A 19,566-nucleotide genomic window follows, 5' to 3' on the forward strand; every position below is an offset into this window, starting at 1 on the left:
GTCAGATATTCCCACCCTAGCTGTGAGGCAGTCGCTATGGATTTCTGAAAGCCAGAGATCAACAGAATTCAATTCCAGTAGCTAAAGATCAAATCAGAGGGATGGTAATTAATTATTTCAGGAGAACTTGCACCAGGGGGTCGTTGAGTGGAAAGTGAGTGATGAATACTGGGATGTTTGTTTTACAGTCCCACTCCCTCAAAGGTTTTTATTCAGCTGCTGCCTTTACACTATGAAGGGCTTTCCTTTCTTCTGAAAATATCTTCTCCCTTGGAGATAGTCTGCAACCTGTGGTTTAGATCCAGCAATCTCTTACCCAGAAAGCTTGCTTGGTGTGTCTGAGGTAGGAGCAGGGGAGCCTTGCTTTTTCTAAAGTGTTTTCCATGAGCCTCTCTCAGCTAGGTATGTGGATTCTGGGTTGATCAGGGTCATCCTCCATCTTGGTAATGGCTTCTTCTGCTGTGCCAGGCTTGTGCCACTTTAGCTGAAGGAATTTTTCCATCAGGTCGGCTCCCAAGTTAAAGACCAGAGCGAGCCAGGCCAAGCCAAAAACAATCCAAATTGCTGCCAGGCTCCTGTACATCGAGATGTAGTGCTTGTTAGGATCTGTGCCTGAAAAAAATGTGAAACTTCATGTTAGACTGGACCCCTGGGACTGGCAAACAACAGGTCAACCAGATACAAAACACACATAATCTCATGCAAAGATCTACTGTGAGGTCATGTGAGCTACACAGATCCCACATACGAAATCTACTGTATGTGGGCATATGTACTAGAATGATTCACTTGTTTTCTTGCTCACGCCTGGCCTACACTAGAAAATTAAGTCGGCATAACTATGTGGTTCAGGACTGTGAAAAAGCCACACGTCGAGCAGTGTAGTTAAGCTGACCTAAGTCCCCGTGTATCCATCAGAGGAATTCTTCCGTCCGCCTACTACTGCCTCTCGGGGAAGTGGATTACCTACGCTGATGGGAGAACCCCTCCTGTCGACTTAGGTAGTGTCCACACTGATGTGCTACAGCAACACAGCTGTAGCATTTTATGTGAAGACATATCCCCAATGTCTGAGATTCGGCTTGGAGTAGATGGGATCAAAATTGTAAGGCCCATCTGCACACAGAACCGCAGGCTGGGAACGTGCTGCTTTATTTAACTGCATCACAACACAGTGAGGGGAAAACTCCCACTGACTAAACAAGAAGTAAGAGTGGCACGGAGCATAGCTCCATCCTAAACTACTCTGGGTAACCCATTTAACCCTATCATGACCACTTGACTATACCTGCTATACAGCTGGTAAATAGGACAAGAAAGTGATGTGACTGATTCACTCAATTTGTGGCATCTCCATGCAATCAAGCTGTTACTTTCATCAAACTTCAACTAACATGTAGTGTTTAACCTTAACCAGGGCTATGTAAAATTATTCATTTTAGCCCATGTTGATGGGAAATCAACCATGTTATAACCATATTAGAAAAGCAGTTTTATTCTACATCTGGTTCTCTAACATGTTAGAATATTATTTTAGCCACACCCATGGTTTATTACACCCATTGTTTTTTCTGTAGTATGCACTATGCCTGAGTTCTGAACAGAGAGGACCAAATATTATTTGCTGAATACATTACCAAGCAAATAGTGTCATGTGCGTGTGTAGGGGGTGGGAGGGTGTCACTGATACCCATATGGCAGTTCTAGTGAATGAATGGTCAGTGCATCAGCTAAGCAGTGTAGTCAGTACTCCAGTCAAAAACTTTGCTTAGACTTTAAGGACCAAATGCATCACTGATCTCCACAGTGTCACAGCCAGGCCTTATGGCAAAGAGGCTCTCACAATGCACACACAAAACTTCTGGGAAGTTTGGGGAGGATAAACCCCAGAGAAAGTGACAGAACCTGTTGTTCTTTCTACACATGTGGACATTCTATACCTCGTACGTTAAGTGTAGTGCTTAAGTGAGCTGGTGCAGAGAAAGGCCTCCTCTCTGGCAGTGACTCTAAGGCACAGCCAGTTCCCCTGCGGATTCTATGCTGCCATCTGGTACATTTTCTTGTAAGGGCCTCTGCTTGCTACTAGTATTCACCCTGTAATTGTAATCACTGGCAGCTCAGTATTAGACATGAGTCCTAAAAATGGTTGATAGAGTTTCTTGTGTACTCCATACGTGGGTGACACTAATTGGGATTGGATGGCTCGGAGGATTAGTAATGGGATATAGAGTCTTTCACCTCTACGTCTGTGGCTCACTCTAAACCAGATTGAGAACAGTTACTATCTAATCGGTGTTCAGTGGCCTGTGTGAAATGAATTTGGTGGGTCTTAGTCTAATTCTCAGTGGACAAGGATCCATACCCCTCAGCACACCTGGCAATACTTAACCGCCTTGATGGCAATCTTAGTAGAGACATAGGGCCAGATTCTGATCTCACTTATGCCAGACTTGCACTGGTGTAACTTGTTAACTTCTGCAGAGTTACTCCCAATTTACAGTGGTCTAAGAACACAGGCCTATAAAATTCATCCAACCCCACCCTGTTCATTACCTACTACATAGTCCCCAAATCCAATGGTGCTGAGGGTGATGAAGGTGAAGTAGAAGCCTTCTCCATAGCTCCAGCCTTCTACATAACTGAAGATCATAGGTGGGAATACTAGAAATAGCAAGGTCCCAGCGGTCAGAAAAAGGGCCAATGCCAGCGTCTGCACTACCTGTAGGAGAGAAGGAAAATGGCAGCTCAGCGGCATTGAGTGTCTGTCGTGGGGTGGTTGGTGGATTTTTTTTATTGTTGCTGGATTGTAGAAGATACAGTACCCCACAGAATCCAATTATTGTGGGTACCAGTGGACAAGATGGAAGGGAGAAATGCTCATCCCCTTCTATGAACTGCAATCTGACCTGGTTATATTCTCTCCCTAGAGATACTAAAGCACTTCTAGTAATGGATTCATCAGCAGTATTGCTAGTGCCAAGCATTCAAAAATCATGATTCAGGCCTCAAAAAATTGTGGAAGTTTTAAAAAAGAATACATTAGGGGTTCTTTTTATTTGCCTTCTAGTTTCTGAGCCTTTTGGGGGAGCTCAGATCACATTTTCAAACATCTGTCTGCAACCAAGAGGACTAGGAACTAATTTTTTTTAAATGAAAGCTGAGATTTTCACATGACTCTAGGAGCTGGACCTTTAACAAAAGCACCAAATATGTATGGCTCGTGATAAAATGGTGAGAGTTGGCAACCATTGACGTCAATGGCCTTAGAACCAATACATGACTAATTCTGTGCATGCATTTGTCTTGAATGAACTCACAGTCATGACTACTGAATTTGCAAGTCTGAAAGCGTGGGCCTTATTGTCTCTGCCTCAGTTTCCCCCTAATGTAAAATAGTTCATTACCTATCTCCCAGGGGTATTGTGAGGATTAATAAGATAATGTCTGCAGACAGGTTTGAACAGAAAAAGTGCTAAATATTACTATTGTTCATTCATTCGGGGGTCTGGGATGTAAGAACTTTATCACACAAACCAATAGGGTGGGGGAAGGTGACTAGCCAGGAATGTCTAGAAAAAATAATCAATTAATTTCTTAACACTAGTTTAGAGCTAACCTACTTTCCTGGTCTGTGACTTTCTAAAGTGAATGAGCAGTTAAAGCAGGTCCTAGAGATGAGCGGTCCAGAGAGACAGACAGGCATAGAGACTCCACTTTGAGAAAACAGGATGTGCGAGAGGCTCTGAATGGGCCATAGATTCACCAAAGGGGCATTCATAGATCGGGTATCTGAGAGTCTTCTCTAATCTCTCTTTTCTTTGATTTCAGGGGCCAGCCACACAGTCTTTATACAGAAACATGGAGAACAAATTTTCTCCATTTACCTTGTTTTCCAAAATATGGATTGACTCAGACTGGGTAACCTACTGACAGGCCTTACCCACAGAGAGTGAATATCTATCTTAATTTAAACAGAGAGTAACAGAGGGAAAAGAATTAAGTGCCGAGTCGCTGGTCCAATTAGTGAAGGGATGTCAGATTAGAATGGACCAATAAAAAATGAAATTGTCTTGGCATACAGTAGAGCCTTAGAGTTACCAACGCCTGAATTATAAACTGACCGGTCAACCACACACCTCATTTGGAACCGGAAGTACGCAGTCAGGCACCAGCGGCATTTAACTATGTTAAATGTAAACTACTAAAAACATAAAGGGAAAGCAGCATTCTTCTTCTGCATAGCAAAATTTCAAAGATGGATTGAGTGAATGTTCAGTTGTAAACTTTTAAAAGAAAACCACAACCTTTTCTTGAAAGTTATGAACATTTCAGAGTTACAAACAACCTCCATTCCCGAGGTGTGCGTAACGTTCAGGTTCTACTGTAGTTTAAAACTACTAGGGGCTGGGCACCAAAGGCCTGATTCAGTGCAGCACTTAAGTACATACTTGTAGTCCATCAAAGTCAATGGGACTTGGGCCCATGCTCAAAATTAAGGCCATGCTACCATGTTTTGGGGAATCGAGGCTTAAGACAGGCAAATATCGTTTCCTTCAGACAAGAGCAAATTACTTCAAAGTCATCATCTATAAATGTGACATGTTAACTTCCTGATATAGAAAGGACACATGATTATTATGTCCCAGGAGATACACACAAATAGGCAGCAGCAAAGCCGGAGGTGCCACTTGTCTCAGAAAACCAATTAGCTTTAAAACAGAGGAAGACCAATAATAAATTAACACTGTACCCGTGCACGGCCTGGCTTGTGCACCCATCTCTCCAGAGTGATCAGGTGTGCATTGAGTCCTTTCCCCAGCTGATTGAGAAAGGCCAGGTTAAGCGGCACCCCAAACAAGGCATAAAACACACAGAACACCTGCCCAGCCACCGTACTGGGGGCCAAGTTACCGTAACCTGCAGTGAAGGAGAGAAAAAAGGGACAATTACATTAAAAGGCTTTACAGTCAGTCTATGGCCATGGGAGAACCTCCAAAGGCTTGGAAGCTCAGTTTAGTTCAGTTCCATTAAGGCCCAGCTTATCCACACCTTTCCAGACAGAATTCTGGCTGGAGAAAATGGCACAGCTGCTGATTGCGCCTCAAATCTTTGTCACTATCAAAAGAACACTGGACATGAAAAATTATTATTTAAAAATGTCTTATCCTTCCACATTAGGGGTCTGATTTTCAACCCAGGTCTCCAATTTTGTGATGAATGCAACTAACTTGGTTTGCACAAGCAGATGCAGTACCTGTCTTGCACACACAGCGCAGTCACCCAATCTGCATATGCAAATGAAGGCTTTGCAGGTGCAAAATGGGCATGTGCCCACTGTTGAAGGTGCAGTAAGCTGGGTGTGCAAAATGAACATGCAGAATTGGAGGCTGGCTGAAAATGTGGCACTTTAAATATGCCCCACACTGATACAGACTCTCCTGACAGGTCTAGCCTATCCAGCTGTCACTAGTGATTCAGTCTTTTACAGGACAGTTGGAGGAAGCATCTTTTGACAGAGGAAGAGGTCAATAGGAAGAGAGGCTATCTCACCTATAGTTGTGACAACGGTTCCTGCAAAAAAGAAAGAATTGCTGAAGTCCCAGTTGCTGGGGTTGGTAGAATTTCCTTCTGGGTTGACCCCTTTCTCCCATGCTTCCAGGATGACCTGAAGCAGAAGAAGAGCAGAAGCAGCACAGGTGAGCAGCATGTATAGGCTCATGACAAAGAGATTGTCAGGTAAAAGGATGGACAGGTGAGTGTTGATGGATGTCTCGAGCAAGCTTAGATGTATAATAGGCAATGGAGTTTCTAGACAGATTAGAGTTTGACCAGAAGGACCTGATAAAGGTCTCTCAGTGGCTCAGCAAAGGCCTGAGGAGTAGAGCTGGCCAGGGGCCTGTGCCCTCCTTAGAGGAGAACAGGAGCACTCAAGTATGAACGTTTCAATAACTTGCTGGAGGATGAAGGGAAGGGAATGGAAGGGGACCTGAAAGTGCTTGAATTAGGGAAACAAAGTGATGATATACCATAAAAACAAAGGTTGCTCCTCCTCCATCCCTCCCACTCTCCATCTCATCCCAGACTTATGTGTGACTCATGCATGTTTGTGGGTGGAGCGGGAGGAGTGGCTGGTTCACCTCAACGTCCTGAGGACTAGTTCTGTTTTTAGTAGGGTGACCAGACAGCAAATGTGAAAAATCGGGACGGGGGTGGGTGATAATAGGAGCCTATATAAGAAAAAGACCCAAAAATCGGGACTGTCCCTATAAAATCGGAACATCTGGTCACCCTAGTTTTTAGCTATAGCGTCTCAGTATCTCCACCAATCATCTCCAGGCCTTTCCTTTCTGTCTGACAGCTTGGGGTTAACTAATGAGACGTCCTGTGCTGCTCTAGACTGCTCTCACCTGCTGGGTGTTGCAGTGGGCCAAAGTCAACATGGGCAAAGGGAGTGCAGCTCCCCAAATTCAGTTGTAATGTGAAATATTTTACTTGTCTGTCAAAATCATAGAATCCTTGGGCTGGAAGGGGCCTCAAGAATTTGTCTAGTCCATCCCCGTGCACTGCTCAGAACTAACTATACCTCGACCATTCCTGGCAGGTGTTTGTCTATCCTGGTGTTAAAAAGCTCTAATGATGGAGATTCTACAACCTCCCTTGGAAGCCTATTCCAGTGCTTAATTACTCTTATGTTAGAAAGGTTTTCTTAATATCTAACCTAACTCTTCCTTACTGCAGATTAAACCCATTACTTCTTGGCCTACCTTCAGTGGACATGAAGAACAACTGATCACAGACCTCTTTATAACAGCCCTTAACATATTTGAAGACTGTTATCAGGTCCCCCCTTGGTCTTCTTTTCTCAAGATTAAACTTCGCCTTTTTTTTAACATTTCCTGATAGGCCAGGTTTTCTTTTATAATTTTTGTTGCTCTCTTCTGGACTCTCTCCAATTTGTCCACATTGTTCCTAAAGTGCGGTGCCCAGAATTGGATGCAGTACTCCAGCTGAGGTCTCACTAGTGCGGAGTAGTGTAGGACAGCAACCTCCTGTGTCTTACCTACAACACATACACTGCAGAATTATATTAGCCTTTATTGCAGCTGCATCACATTGTTGGCTCATATTCAATTTGCGATCCACTATAACCCCTAGATCCTTATATCCAACTAAATGCCTCTGGGTAAATAGAATGTCACTTGGCTGCTGTAATATTCCCTCCACAGGGCAGTGGCATCTGGTGGAGTTGTGAGGATCTGTTCTATTTTCCTCTCACCACTTTTGAGCTCCAAGGTCCTGGCCCTCACCCTTCCACCAGGTGATTGAATGAACCTCATTTGTGCACCCACCACCCAGCTCCTTAATCAGCAGAAAGGGTTGCTTCTAGCGTGACACAAGATCCACAGGGGCTGAGTGTGCTGCCCCAATAGCCATCTCAGCCTCAACAACCCAACAACCATGAGATCAGCACTGAAGGTTGGGGGATGATCATTCCAAACCCAAATCCTTGACTGCTGCTGGGGGCGTTATCTCTGCAATGCCTCATTCCAGGGCAATGTGGATGCACTGCTTCTGAAATGTTAGCTGAGCTGATGCACACTGAGTAATACAACTTTTGGTGGTTGGGATTTAATACCTTGCATTGTTCTTTCAGTAACAATTCTTACAGCATCCAGGAATCTGCAAAGACAGTTAAGACTGTTCTGCATCTGGCCACATTCGATTCTCTTATAGTAGTGTTATTCACACTTTTCTCCCTTCTGTTACCAAATAGCTTTGTTCTGGCCATTAAAAACCTCTTCCAGGAGTTTGACAAATCAAAATATCCAAAATTACTGCTGTGTTTTTAAGTGGGAATGAGGAGAGAAGAATGACATTTCAAACTGCATTGAGGTACCAGTCACAGTCCTTTGCCACTCAGAATACCTAAAAGAACCTCAGCTCTAACCCACGGCCCACAAGGAGCAACTCTCTGTTCTCCGCAGTTCAAAGCAGAAATGCTCAGAAGTATAATCTCCACTAAGATGCACATGCCAAGTGCAGAAGGAAAATGCCATGCATTTTTAAAACACCTTTTAAATACTCCAGCCATAAACACCCTCTCTAAGCCATCACATTCATATCCTGACACTGTGGGTCATATCTTCTGGTGTGGTCTGGCTGCTTTGTGACTCCAGCTTGCAGGGTCTGGCTGTGGCGGCGACATATCCAGACCCAGCCGGATCATTCCAGTGTAAGAAGGATCCTCTGGGACAAAACGTTAACAGAATGGCTTCTACCTCCTTCCACCCCTGATGCTGGGGTAGTGGGGTGTGGCTGGGGAAAAGGTGTGTAGCTGTTATGCTCCAATGCTGCACCAATCTGTCGCTGCCTTTTTGGTTCTCTTGGGACCATTAGCACCCAATGTAAATTAGAGCAGCCCTCCGTAAGGGGACCAGCCCTGTATAGAGCTATCACAGGAGCTGAACAGAGCAAAGGTGAACTTTATACCACTTTTTATTCCTTCCTCCCCACATGCACTGCATTCTCCTTAGCCATAGCCGAGGGTTTGGCCCTGTGTGTCAGGATTGATGTTATCTGACAAATGGCTGGAAGCGTGGGCCTGGGCAGAAAAGTGACTGTAAAAATGGCTCCTCTTTATGCAGCTGTTCTGCTTCCTGTCTGTATCTAGGGTCAGCTCCACTTCATTTTCTGACACAAAATACGTTTTTACCAGAGATGGGCCCAGGTCACAAAGTTTTATGTGAATTTCCCGATGTTCTAGGCTCTTCAGATCAGGCCAGTCTCAGTGTTTCTCCTTCTAGCCCTGCAGAACCAACACCGTTAATGGAGATGGAACAACAGGAATCTGCTTCTTGCAGAATCAACTCAATTGTTAATGGAGGTCAAGTCCAAACATTGTTACTGGAGATAATGTCTGAGCCAGAAGCAACGCTAACTTTTGACTCTCAGATCCCAGGGGGTGGAGTTGCAGGGCTGGGAGTCAGAAAGTCCAGCTTTTCAATTTAACTGAGCAAAGCCAACCCCGTGACATTGGCACACATTAAGCATGGAGCTGCAACAATGCCTTTTACACAGTCACTTTTCAGAGTAGCGCAACACTTTAGATTGGGTAGACCGGTGCCTCATGATTGAACAGGTAGACAATAAAGACGACCGACAGGTGATGATGGCTTCTTAGCAGTACTCTCAGAGCTAGGGATTCAATTTTGGAATAATTTTATTCCTTCTTATTAATAATAGCTGGAAATGTGTCTAAAAGGCGTTGTGAGGGATGACACACAGTTCTCTGCTTGTCCTTCAGAGCTCTCCCTGTGATCTAGTGAGCTGTTTCTGAGTGAGTCCTTTCGAGTCTGATACATGATATCTGATACTTTGGTGCCCTCTGCTGGTTCTTTCCAGAACAGCTAGCAGTTGAAACATTCTTTGTGTTCAATACAACCAGAGGCTCAGCAAAATTCTTCTCTCAATGACACCAGTGCAACCCCTTTAGTTTGAATATAGTTCTATTGGTGTAAGACAGGAGAATTTGGCCCCCAGGGAGCGTCCTAGGTTATTAGGGACTGAACTAAGTAACACATTATCCCAGTATACCAATTGGGATTAGAGCTGGAGTCATCATTTCTCTGTATCTGGGCATCAGGGCTCTCTTTTGTGTCATGTTCTGTGCTGTGCGAAGCACTCAACAAGTAATACATCATAGTATTAGTAATTACTCAGTGGTCTTAATGGAACAAGGTTCAGGCAGATTCATTCACTTCCTGCTACCTTTGTGATCTGTACTTCACTCTTCTATCAAGTCCATCTACTATGCCTGCCAGGCTCTTTGTTGATCCAGGAATTGATCGGTGGAAACCCATCAGACCAAGAGTACAATGCAAACAGCCATCCTGTTTGGAGTAGTTTAATGGCCTTACTGAAATGGTTAGCAGAAGGAAAGGCTCCCAGTCTGCGGATGGAGAAATTGCAAGCCCGAAGAAGAGATCTCATTGATTCAAGGATTTCTTATTGCCCTGTCATTGCATACTACAACCAAGGAGCACAGCTTTCAGTAACCTTAGAGGGTATTGCAGCTGGTCTTGAAACTGTTTTACGTTTAAAACCATTTATTTAGAGTGCACATTGGACCAGATGCAAGTATATGTTGTGCTGGTTCCTCTAAATGACAAAGTAAATGAGTTAAAAGATCTCACTGTACATGCTTTCACTTCTGTAGACCTGGTGTCAAATACTGCCTGAGATAACAAATGAAATGGAGTTACACATCTTAACCTGGTACCTTGTGGACATTTACCCACTCACCAAAAACATAGAACAATATGGCACAGCTCATGGCATTTGAAAGGGCTAGAGCTGGAACAGGCAGAGACATGCAGGGACAATACAGGTCTGGGCTGAGGTGCATCAGCAAAGATGCCTTTCTTCCTTAAGGTTTGCAATAATGTTTATCAGTGCAGTACCAAAGGGCTGAGCTGGGCACAGGGCTGGGAGAGGGGAATTATGGTGAGGCAGCTCTGAGTTGCATCAGAAGAAATGTGTGTTTGGGGAGCCTCACCGTGGAAAAAGCAAGACATGCTGTAGGTCAGGATTGAAATGGCAGAACTGTGTGGAGGGAGCATCTGCCTTTTTTTAGACAGCTAGTTCTTTAATTGCACAGATGTTAAATTGACCTACGCATTTTTAGTAAAAATGGATAAACCCTCCAAGACCAAACTGAGACTTGAGCTCAGAGCTGGGCAGCCTGCTCCTCTTACCTGCACAAACTGCTCCAGGGCTTGCTTGTCCAAGCACGTGTAGTTCTGCAGGAACTTGAGTTTCTCCAGCTGGAATTGGTCCCGACACTGGGCCTCTGCCTGCTTCTCCAGCAGCTGGAACACCATGGCCCCCAGGAGGAGGTAAAAGAGATACCCCAGCACCAGCACCAGAGTCCAGTTGATCCGCCGGCCGCGCACCACGAGGTGGGACATGCTGCTGCTGTGAGGTGGCAGGCAGCTCTCCCTTCTGAGCACTCACTGGGTTAATGTGCCGCGAGGGACACTGCCCCCAGCACCGAGGAATCACACGGTCTGTTTAAACAGCTAAAGGGCATCAGGCCTGTATGAAATGAAACGAGTGCAAACAGCGTTCATCCCCCTTCATCTTGTCTTCAGCCAGGAGTGTACTAACTGGCGAGCCCTTGCTAGGTAACACGAATGTTAAGCAGAACGCTTTACCCTTATAAAGTATCTTTTCCTCCAAGAATCTCAACAGGCGTTACAACTCTTGATGGCTGAAGCCCCACAAAACCCCTGTGAGGTGGGCAGCAGTCTCCTCATTTTCTAGAGCAGGGAACTGAGGCCAGAGGTGGTAAGTGACTTACCCAAAGTCACACAGTGAGTTGATGGCAGAGCCAGGAAGAGACTCTCACAGTCTTGACTTCCAGCACCCTGCTCTAACCACTAGACTTCAGTACAAGGCAGTGCTATAATCTCTCTAGTTAGAGGAGACTCCCCAGAACAGAGAAGAGCATGGAGCTGAAGGCATTGAAAAGTCAGTATCTGTAGGCTGTACCATACAAACATTGGTGGCATCACTGAACACAACAGGAGGAAGCTCACAAACATGCTGAGTAAAGCTTGGTCACAAAGCAGAGTGTCGAGCAAGTTCAGTCCTCTCACTGCCTGGCTTGCTGGTTCCAAACTCTTTATCGGTGGACTCCACGCCTGGAAAAGCCCTTAGTCTGTAGCTTCAGGGAATGATTCACTCATCTTTGCTGCTGCCGCTCTCCAGGTTGCCCTTTTAATCCAAATGCACAAGGGGAAGGAGGGCTAAAGGTTAATCGTTAGCTAAAACGGTCCCACAGACTTACTCATGGGAGTCTTAATGATTTTCATGCACTGGAAGGGAGCTGGAGTTTTGTATTTTACAGGAGAGCCAATGGCATCTTGGCCAAAATGTGGCTGAAAGAAAACACAGCCAAGGCAAGAAAGCCACGTCTGGTGCTGTGGTTTTGTTATCAAACCTCCTTTCTGTTCAAATGCTCTGGATAATGGTTTCCTTCCTTTGCTTAGTGGTTAGGGTTTTTTCACCAGCCTTGAAATGGTGCTTGGGGAAGTAAACTAAAGGCTGTGACGGGTCACATCCCCTTCTGGGAGAATCTTCACATGCTTCATTTGAACGGCTGTTTGTAAGAGCCAAATCCTGTTGTCCCGTGTCAGAATGAGGGTTGGCTGACTGGCAGCAGACTGGGTGTAGCTCAGCCTCGGAAGCTCCTGAAAAGCTGCCTTACGAATATAGCACCTCTTGGACTTGGCTCAGAGCATAGGTGGCTGCTCTGTTGCTGGGTGGCTGAGAGGGGAGGAGGGGGCCTGGTAGAGAGACGCCACACTAGAGGACCCTCCAGAGGGTTAGAGTCTCAGTTCTCTGGTGAGTCCTCAGCTGAGGAGAGGGAGAGAGGAGCCAGAAACTGAAGTGAGATTGAGATTGCCAAAAAACAACAAAACCTCCCAATGCAATGGTAAAGCAAATGGTCTAGAGACACTGAACCGCTAGCCTGCTCCACCACTGGAAGCAGAACTTCTGGTGGCTACAGTGAGGGCCCGGGCTTAGTCCTAGGGAGGGATAGCTCATGGGGGGAGGGATAGCTCAGTGGTTTGAGCATTGGCCTGCTAAACCCAGGGTTGTGAGTTCAATCCTTGACGGGGCCATTTAGGGATCTGGGGCAAAAATTGGGGATTGGTCCTGCTTTGAGCAGGGGGTTGGACTAGATGACCTCCTGAGGTTCCTTCCAACCCTGATATTCTATGATTCTATGACCCACAGCAACAACCGCTGTGTTTTCTCCGTTTGCACACAGGAGATGCACAGCCCATTTGTTATGGATTGTGGGGGCTGTTGTACACACGTGATCTGGGACCAGATTATGTGAGAGATTGCCTGTCAGAGTGGCTGCAAAGCACTTGTTACTGCAAATCTGCATACTGAATATCTGATAGCTGGGCTCTTTCACTTCAACAGAGCAGGAGGCTGTGCTCTCTCACCAGAGGGGCCCTTGCCTCTGGGAGCTCTTCCTCTTGGCAGAGCCATCCAAACCTAAAGTTAGCAGCTTTCTGGGATTGCTGCCAATCCATTTATTTTGCTGAGCATTTGATGAACTCAGTTGAATTCCCACAATTGAAGAAGAAGTCATGGTGAAATGTGTGACAGAAATTAGTTAAATGAATGACTAATGAAACAAATGGTCTACCCAAACCAGTCTAGAACCTTTCTTCGGTTAGAAAGAGTTCAGAGATGACAATGACCCATGTTCCCTAACAGGCCTTGAATTCTTTTCAACAAGGGGACCCAATTATCAGACTTTAAAGCCTAAATCAATATGTCCTGGGAGAAACATCTGGCGATGCTGGTGGAGGAAAGATGGTCGCATGAGAAGGAAAAGTCCAAATAGGTATGGCTGTTATGGGTGAGACTCTTAAGTGTCTGGGGCTTTGATAAACTGAACCTCCAAATTTGTTGAGGTTTGTTCATCACAATACTTGAGACACTTGTAGCTGAACTGCCTTATGCATGCATCAGAGATGGACCCCATTTGTTTGGGCCGAATGAAAAGATTTCTAATGGCCTTTGATAGGAGGTGATATTATCTTTAATAATTAACTATTACTTAAAAAGCATTTCCAAAAAGTAGGCACCAAAAATCAATTAATTGAAAATAAAATATACCAAGCAGCTGTGGCAAAGTTGAAAAGAGACCTGGAACATATGATAAGAGATGTCCTGAGGATGAGGGTTTCAGTAGGAAAAAGAAAAAAGCAAATCGATTGCGTGTGCGAGAGAGAAAATGCAGAGTAAATACACAGTTGGGGATGAGGCGCTTTCTGGCTGAATGAGCTTGGAGATAAGTGCAAGGACAAAATTGCACAGCGGCCATTTAACAAAGATATTTTCACATGCATACACAGCTCCATGCAAGTGAACAGAACAGTGTGTTCTGAAACTTGTCGAATAAAACACGAGAGAAAATGGTCACGCTGTGTCTGCCCCTGTCATATCCTCCCATGGAAAAATCACATTTCTGATGAGGAATCGATTAGAGATCTGTCCCCAGCAGAGACAGTTGTAGGGCTTAAGGAATGCCTCTTGGATTTGTTGCTTTTGCTCTAGAATCTGTAAATGTCAATGTATTTCTTTTTTCCCCTTGATCAGAATAACCTCCCCAGTTCCCAACCAATTGTTACCACTGACGCATGGATTTTCAGTTTCAAAATGTTTTAAAGAGACTAAAAATGGAGTGAGAAAACCTGTGATTTGAAACTTCTCCCATTATTAGAGACAAAGGATGGGAAAACTCAGTTGCGTTTATCATTTATTGGTTATAGTATCGTAGCATCTAGCAGCCCTGGTGACGGGCCAGGACACCACTGTGCTAGTTGCTGTACAAACACACAACAAAAAGATGGTCCTTACTCTAGAGAGCTTAAATCTCTAAGTAAACCCTCTGGATCTTTTTTTTTTTTTTTTTTTTTTTGGAGGGGGAGAGTTGCGGCCCTTTTTTTTTTGTTTGTTTTTTTGGGTTTTTTGAGTTTTTCAATACAGTTTTCTCCTAGATTGAAACCATTGTTTTCCAAGGGAAGCTCATGCAATGGAAACTGTAAAGAGTCTCATTGGAAAGGTCTTCTTGTCCTAGTTCTAGGTTACACCAGGGTGAACAAAAACCCAACCCAAACCAGAAGTCCCCAATCAGCAGCTCAGAACTCATGTTTTGCTAGACCCAAATGGAATTCAAACCTACAATTTTGGAGTTTAAACTGAGAACTCATGATGTCTGAGTGAGTTCTGAGTTTGATAGAATGAGCTCACCACAACCCTCTTGCCCCAAGTGAGACCAAAATATTGTAAAGCCTCCACATGATAAGAATTCAATAAAGGAATGTGCTAAAATAAGATTGGAAACCTCCTTCTGATGACCAGATGAAGTATAAGGTCTAATCCCACTTCTTTTGTTGTTCTTTGTGTACAGATGTTTTTCTTAACCACAGCTAGCTGGGATGGGAACAGATTAACCTATCACTGGCAAACATACACTTCTGAGCCTCTACCTTCTACTATACATTTACCATAAAAACTGAACTTGGGAGGCTCCCAGCAGAAATCTCATGAGAACGACTCGTGCAATTTCAGAGCTGTGGGTCCAAACTCTGAGCCCTGAATCCTTGCCCAAATCTAACTTGGATCCAGATCTGAATGTTTCCTTCTTGGCTCATCTCAACTACTATTAATAATAGACCTTCGCTGTTCCATTTTGGCGTGAAGGATCACTGACCCCAAGTGGCCCAGCCTATGACACAGAGACCGTGAGATCTTCTGCAAAGCATGGACACCTATATGATTTCTAGGGTTGTGATCCACTTGACAAATCACGTTACACTAGCTACACTAAACAAATCAAATCCCCCAAATCCCCCAATTCTGTTGAGTCCATCTCTGGCATTGCTCTCAAAATTCCAAGTCCTAAACATGGAACACGGGCTTTCAAAATATAGGACAGCTACAAAATAAAGGACACACCTAAAAAAAAAAATAGCCAAGGAAGCTTAAATTGATGTTTAATGTTAGTTTCTTTAAGGTAAGTAACACTGCCCATAACTTCACTTTCCTGATTCCGCATTTCCAGTGCCAAAAGCAATACTGTAATGAAAAGCGGGATAACAGCAGGCCTGTGTGGGACAGAGGTAAATTTGGGTCTAAAATGAGTAATGAGGTGCAGCTGACAGTTATGTTGGCTGATTCTGTGTGGCTCAAATTGCTGATGTGACAGGATGCTTATGACTAGTTTTCTGGCACAGGTTTCTCTGAACAGAGCACGAGGTGACAATCTGCATGCAAGGATACAGTGGTTCAGTGGGGTTTTGCTTCTGGCCAGAACAACTATGCACATCTAGTTGTTGAATTGTTTCAATTTTCCTTTTATGATTAGAGTGGTTTTTATTCCCTCAGGCTTTGTCTACACTAGCAAGTGTTTGCTGGTACAGCGATAGAGGTAGGGCTATACTGGCAAGCCCTCCTTGTGTAGATGCAGTTTATACCAGCTTTTGCTGCGATAGCTGAAACCAGTTCCTCAAACGAAATAAGCTATAGTGGCAAAAGCACTGATTTAGTCATACCCCCAACCAACATAGCTATCATGACAAAACTTTTAAGTGTTGACAAGGCTTAAGTTTCACAGCAGGAGTATGAGAACCTAGAGAGCACTCCTTTGAGGTGCAATAAACATGAATATCATGAACATACTGATTCTTCATGCATGACACTGTCCTCTGGCAATTCTCTGGCCTGGATTTTGATCTCACGTCAGTTTTATACTCATGCAATTTGATTTACTGATGTGTATCAATGCAGGTAGGGGGGAAGAGGACCCTCTCTTTTCGAAGAAATGGATGAAAGAAGTGGCAAAGTTTTGATTATGCTTTTCTCACATAATTTCCACAAACAAATACCTGTTTCCTTAAATCTTACTGTTGCTCTGTCTCTGAACATTGGATCAGGTTGTTTCAATTCCTCACAAAGATAAACTCTTAAAACTACAAAGTATCTTCAATTTGTGCAAGGCATCAATACACAGCCCTAAGTGCAAGTATGCTTATTATAGCATTTGTGTTGAGTAAAGAGCTTCAGATATTGAAGGACATGTCTAGAGGGCCATCTCAACTGCAATGCCCCTAAGAACAAAGAAAAGTAGAGGTAGACGTTAAGAATTCCTAGTTTTATTGTGCTGGCCTCAGATCGAGTCATTGGTAATAACTAGTATTATAATTCTGTGTGATGCTGGCCACACTGGTGAGGTTCCATAACAAATATTAGAGGAAGTGAAATGGAAAAAATTGGAAAAAGACCATTTACAATTATTTAAACCAAACCCAAAAATGATTAATGTAAAATCATATTAAAAATAGAAATTGGATTTTTTGGTGTTATTAATAAAATGAACATGGAAAAGAAATACATTCTATATAGAGACATCAAATGTGCCTCAGAGCACAAGTCATGCCTGGAGTTTCATCTTGTCAACATCCATATTCTCCAGTTGAGCAGATAGAACAATTAGCATTTACAAAAGCTTAACTCTTTATTTGAAATGGCTTCAATTTATACTATTGATACTAAACACTTCCATTCTAAGATTGGCTGAACTAGAAGAGTAACAACTCACAGAGAGAGGATGCTACAATCCATACTGGTGATGCCATATGTGTGAATCTCAGTATTTGATACCTAGGCCTATGTCATCATGGGTTCAATCCTCTTTACAGGAGTTGCTGAGCCTGCGGCGGTATCATCTTTTCCTCAGAGTTCCTGTAGCTATTGTGGCCAGGAAGCAGTGGAAGGGGGGTGACCAGGGGTAAGAGTTGGAGAGCACAAGGCATCCACATGGGTGTCTCTGGCCTCTGTGTGGAGCCCTGGGGATTCACCACAAATGGGAGCAGGCTTTGTGGCCCTTTCCATGAATGTGTGGACACACTTTGGCCCGACCGGAAGTGATGATGCTATTGGGGAGCTCAGTGAAGATCCATCTTCTCCTCTGGTAAAACCTGTGGAAGGGAATGCGAGTGTAGAAAATGTCTGTGTTGTACCACAAGAGGGGATGATGTGGCCCCTGGTGCTTGGCACAAGGTCCTCCTGGGAACATCTACATGGCACCCAGCACTGTACTGCTACTGCCCCAAGACATCTCTGCAATCAAGGTCTTTCGATTTAGAAGACAGCTTGCTCTGGTTGGAGACGTTAAGTAAACAGAATTTACTATATCTACAAGTTTGCATAACCACTGGCTAGATATCACGGTCAACAGACAGTACTCAGTCATGCACAAAAACCTCTTTACTTAGAAAAACTGTTTAACAGGTGGCTAGGCAGGCTCAAATCCAAATATAAACGGATGCCACTGACTGTACCTTCCTCTTGGTAAACACCAGGGCCCTTTCCAGTGACTCAGGAGATTATCTGAAGAGGGACTATCAAGACAGGTAGCATTAGTATGCTACAGTCAACCCAACTGTCATACAGAAATAGGAGCTATCTAGAAGGTGCAGTCTTTATGGGGTGGTCATTGAAAAAATGGTGGACAAGTAATTTTGGATTAATGAGTAAGCACTTAACATGTGCAACTTTTTGTGTTTTGGGTCCTCCAGAGCAGGAAGAACTATGTCCCTTCTGCTACAAGTTATCAAAACCTCAACCCCCCACTTCCTCGCTGATGATGAATAACCATAGACTTGACCCCCACTTCAGCTGGTGCTTGCTAAATTCTTTGCAAAACATACTGATTTCTGTGGCACTCCTGTTGATTTTTGCAGTAAATGGAAATGCATGGAAATACACTGCTTTTTTTTAAATAATAGATTACATTATTGATCATATTTTAATTGTTCATTTGATGAAAACCTGTGGCTTTGAGTATTTTCCAATTCATTGCATAATTTTCAGTTGCTACAAAATTTAGTACCATTTGAAGTTGAAGTTTGTGCCCTAAAGAATACATGACTCCTACCAATCAAGTTATCTGTATTTTGTACATGAATAACAAAGAGATTTCAGATTTCATTACTGCAAGTTGCTCAATAGCATGAAACACAGTGGTTTCAGTCTGAAACTATGTACATTTTAGAAACTAAATTTTGCTTTTATGTTTTAGATTTGCTTGAATCTGAAACTGAAAGTGAGACATGGGGTTGCAAAATGAGATTATACAAAGAACAGTATTTGCAAGAAAACATTAAAACTTTACATTTACATTTTCATATTTTGTTTGGATTCTGCAAAAATTGCCTTGATTTTACTTTAAACCTGCAAGATATCATTGTTTTGGTTTTTTTAAACCTTGACATTTTGTGGACGATACATTTTTACATTAAATTTAATGTATCCAAGTGAAAGACCTAACATTTCTGGAAACTTTGATTTATGAAATTTCACTTCAATGCAGATCAGTTTTCATATTATAATTCGTGATCTCAAAATTTCAGGTATTTTGTATGAAAACTGCCTTTCTCACAAAAAACAAAACAAAACAATAAAAGTGATGTGCTGGCATTAATCAATGGTCCTGAATAAAACTACTAAATTTCATGACCCAAATATTTACTATTTTTGCACAGCACAACTGTGAAACCCACCTGAATCAAACCCAACAATGTTTGTACAAACACCTGTGGACAAAACTGTTGAATTTCATATAACTATATTCATAGGCTTCCAAAGTACAATCAGAAAAAGAGAAAAAACTGCATCAGCAGCAAAGAAATGTTCCACTTATAGTAGTGATGGAAAAGTGGTTTTAAAAAGTGCTAACTAATTTTGATGTTTTACAAAATAACCATAACATTCCCAATAAACAAAACGTTTTTTTTTTCCTGTCTCATTGCTTCAGTTGGGCTTGTTCTTTGTCCATGCTGAAGAGATGATTGCACAGGTGTGACATACACAAGTCACTCTTTTTTCTCAGTCAAGCTGCAGACCCAAAGTGGTGAGCTGTTCCTAGTTCTTAAAGAGAGAAGGTGGGGGAAGAGGAGAGATTTTTGAATTGTCCAT

General features: G+C 43.3%; 1 protein-coding gene across 1 annotated transcript; it reads right to left on the reverse strand.

The window, feature by feature from the left end:
- Positions 1-394: 394 nt before the first annotated feature.
- KCNK16 (potassium two pore domain channel subfamily K member 16) lies at positions 395-10,967 on the reverse strand. Its single transcript, XM_077812186.1, has 5 exons — positions 10,755-10,967; positions 5,551-5,665; positions 4,751-4,917; positions 2,554-2,719; positions 395-612 (listed from the first exon to the last, which is right to left on the reverse strand). The coding sequence occupies exons 1-5, from the start codon at positions 10,965-10,967 to the stop codon at positions 395-397; spliced, it is 879 nt and encodes a 292-aa protein (XP_077668312.1).
- Between the last annotated feature and the right edge of the window lie 8,599 nt (positions 10,968-19,566).

This window comes from Eretmochelys imbricata, chromosome 3, assembly GCF_965152235.1.
Source record: "Eretmochelys imbricata isolate rEreImb1 chromosome 3, rEreImb1.hap1, whole genome shotgun sequence".
In the NCBI taxonomy this organism is placed as follows: Eukaryota; Metazoa; Chordata; order Testudines; family Cheloniidae; genus Eretmochelys; species Eretmochelys imbricata.

Coding starts and splice junctions, on each gene's coding strand:
- KCNK16 (XM_077812186.1), bottom strand. CDS start 10,967: ATGTCCCACCTCGTGGTGCGCGGCCGGCGGATCAACTGGACTCTGGTG. Junction 2,720..4,750: donor ACAAGCCAGGCCGTGCACGG/GTACAGTGTTAA, acceptor TCTCTCCTACAG/GTAGTGCAGACGCTGGCATT. Junction 613..2,553: donor ATTTGGGGACTATGTAGTAG/GTAATGAACAGG, acceptor CATTTTTTTCAG/GCACAGATCCTAACAAGCAC.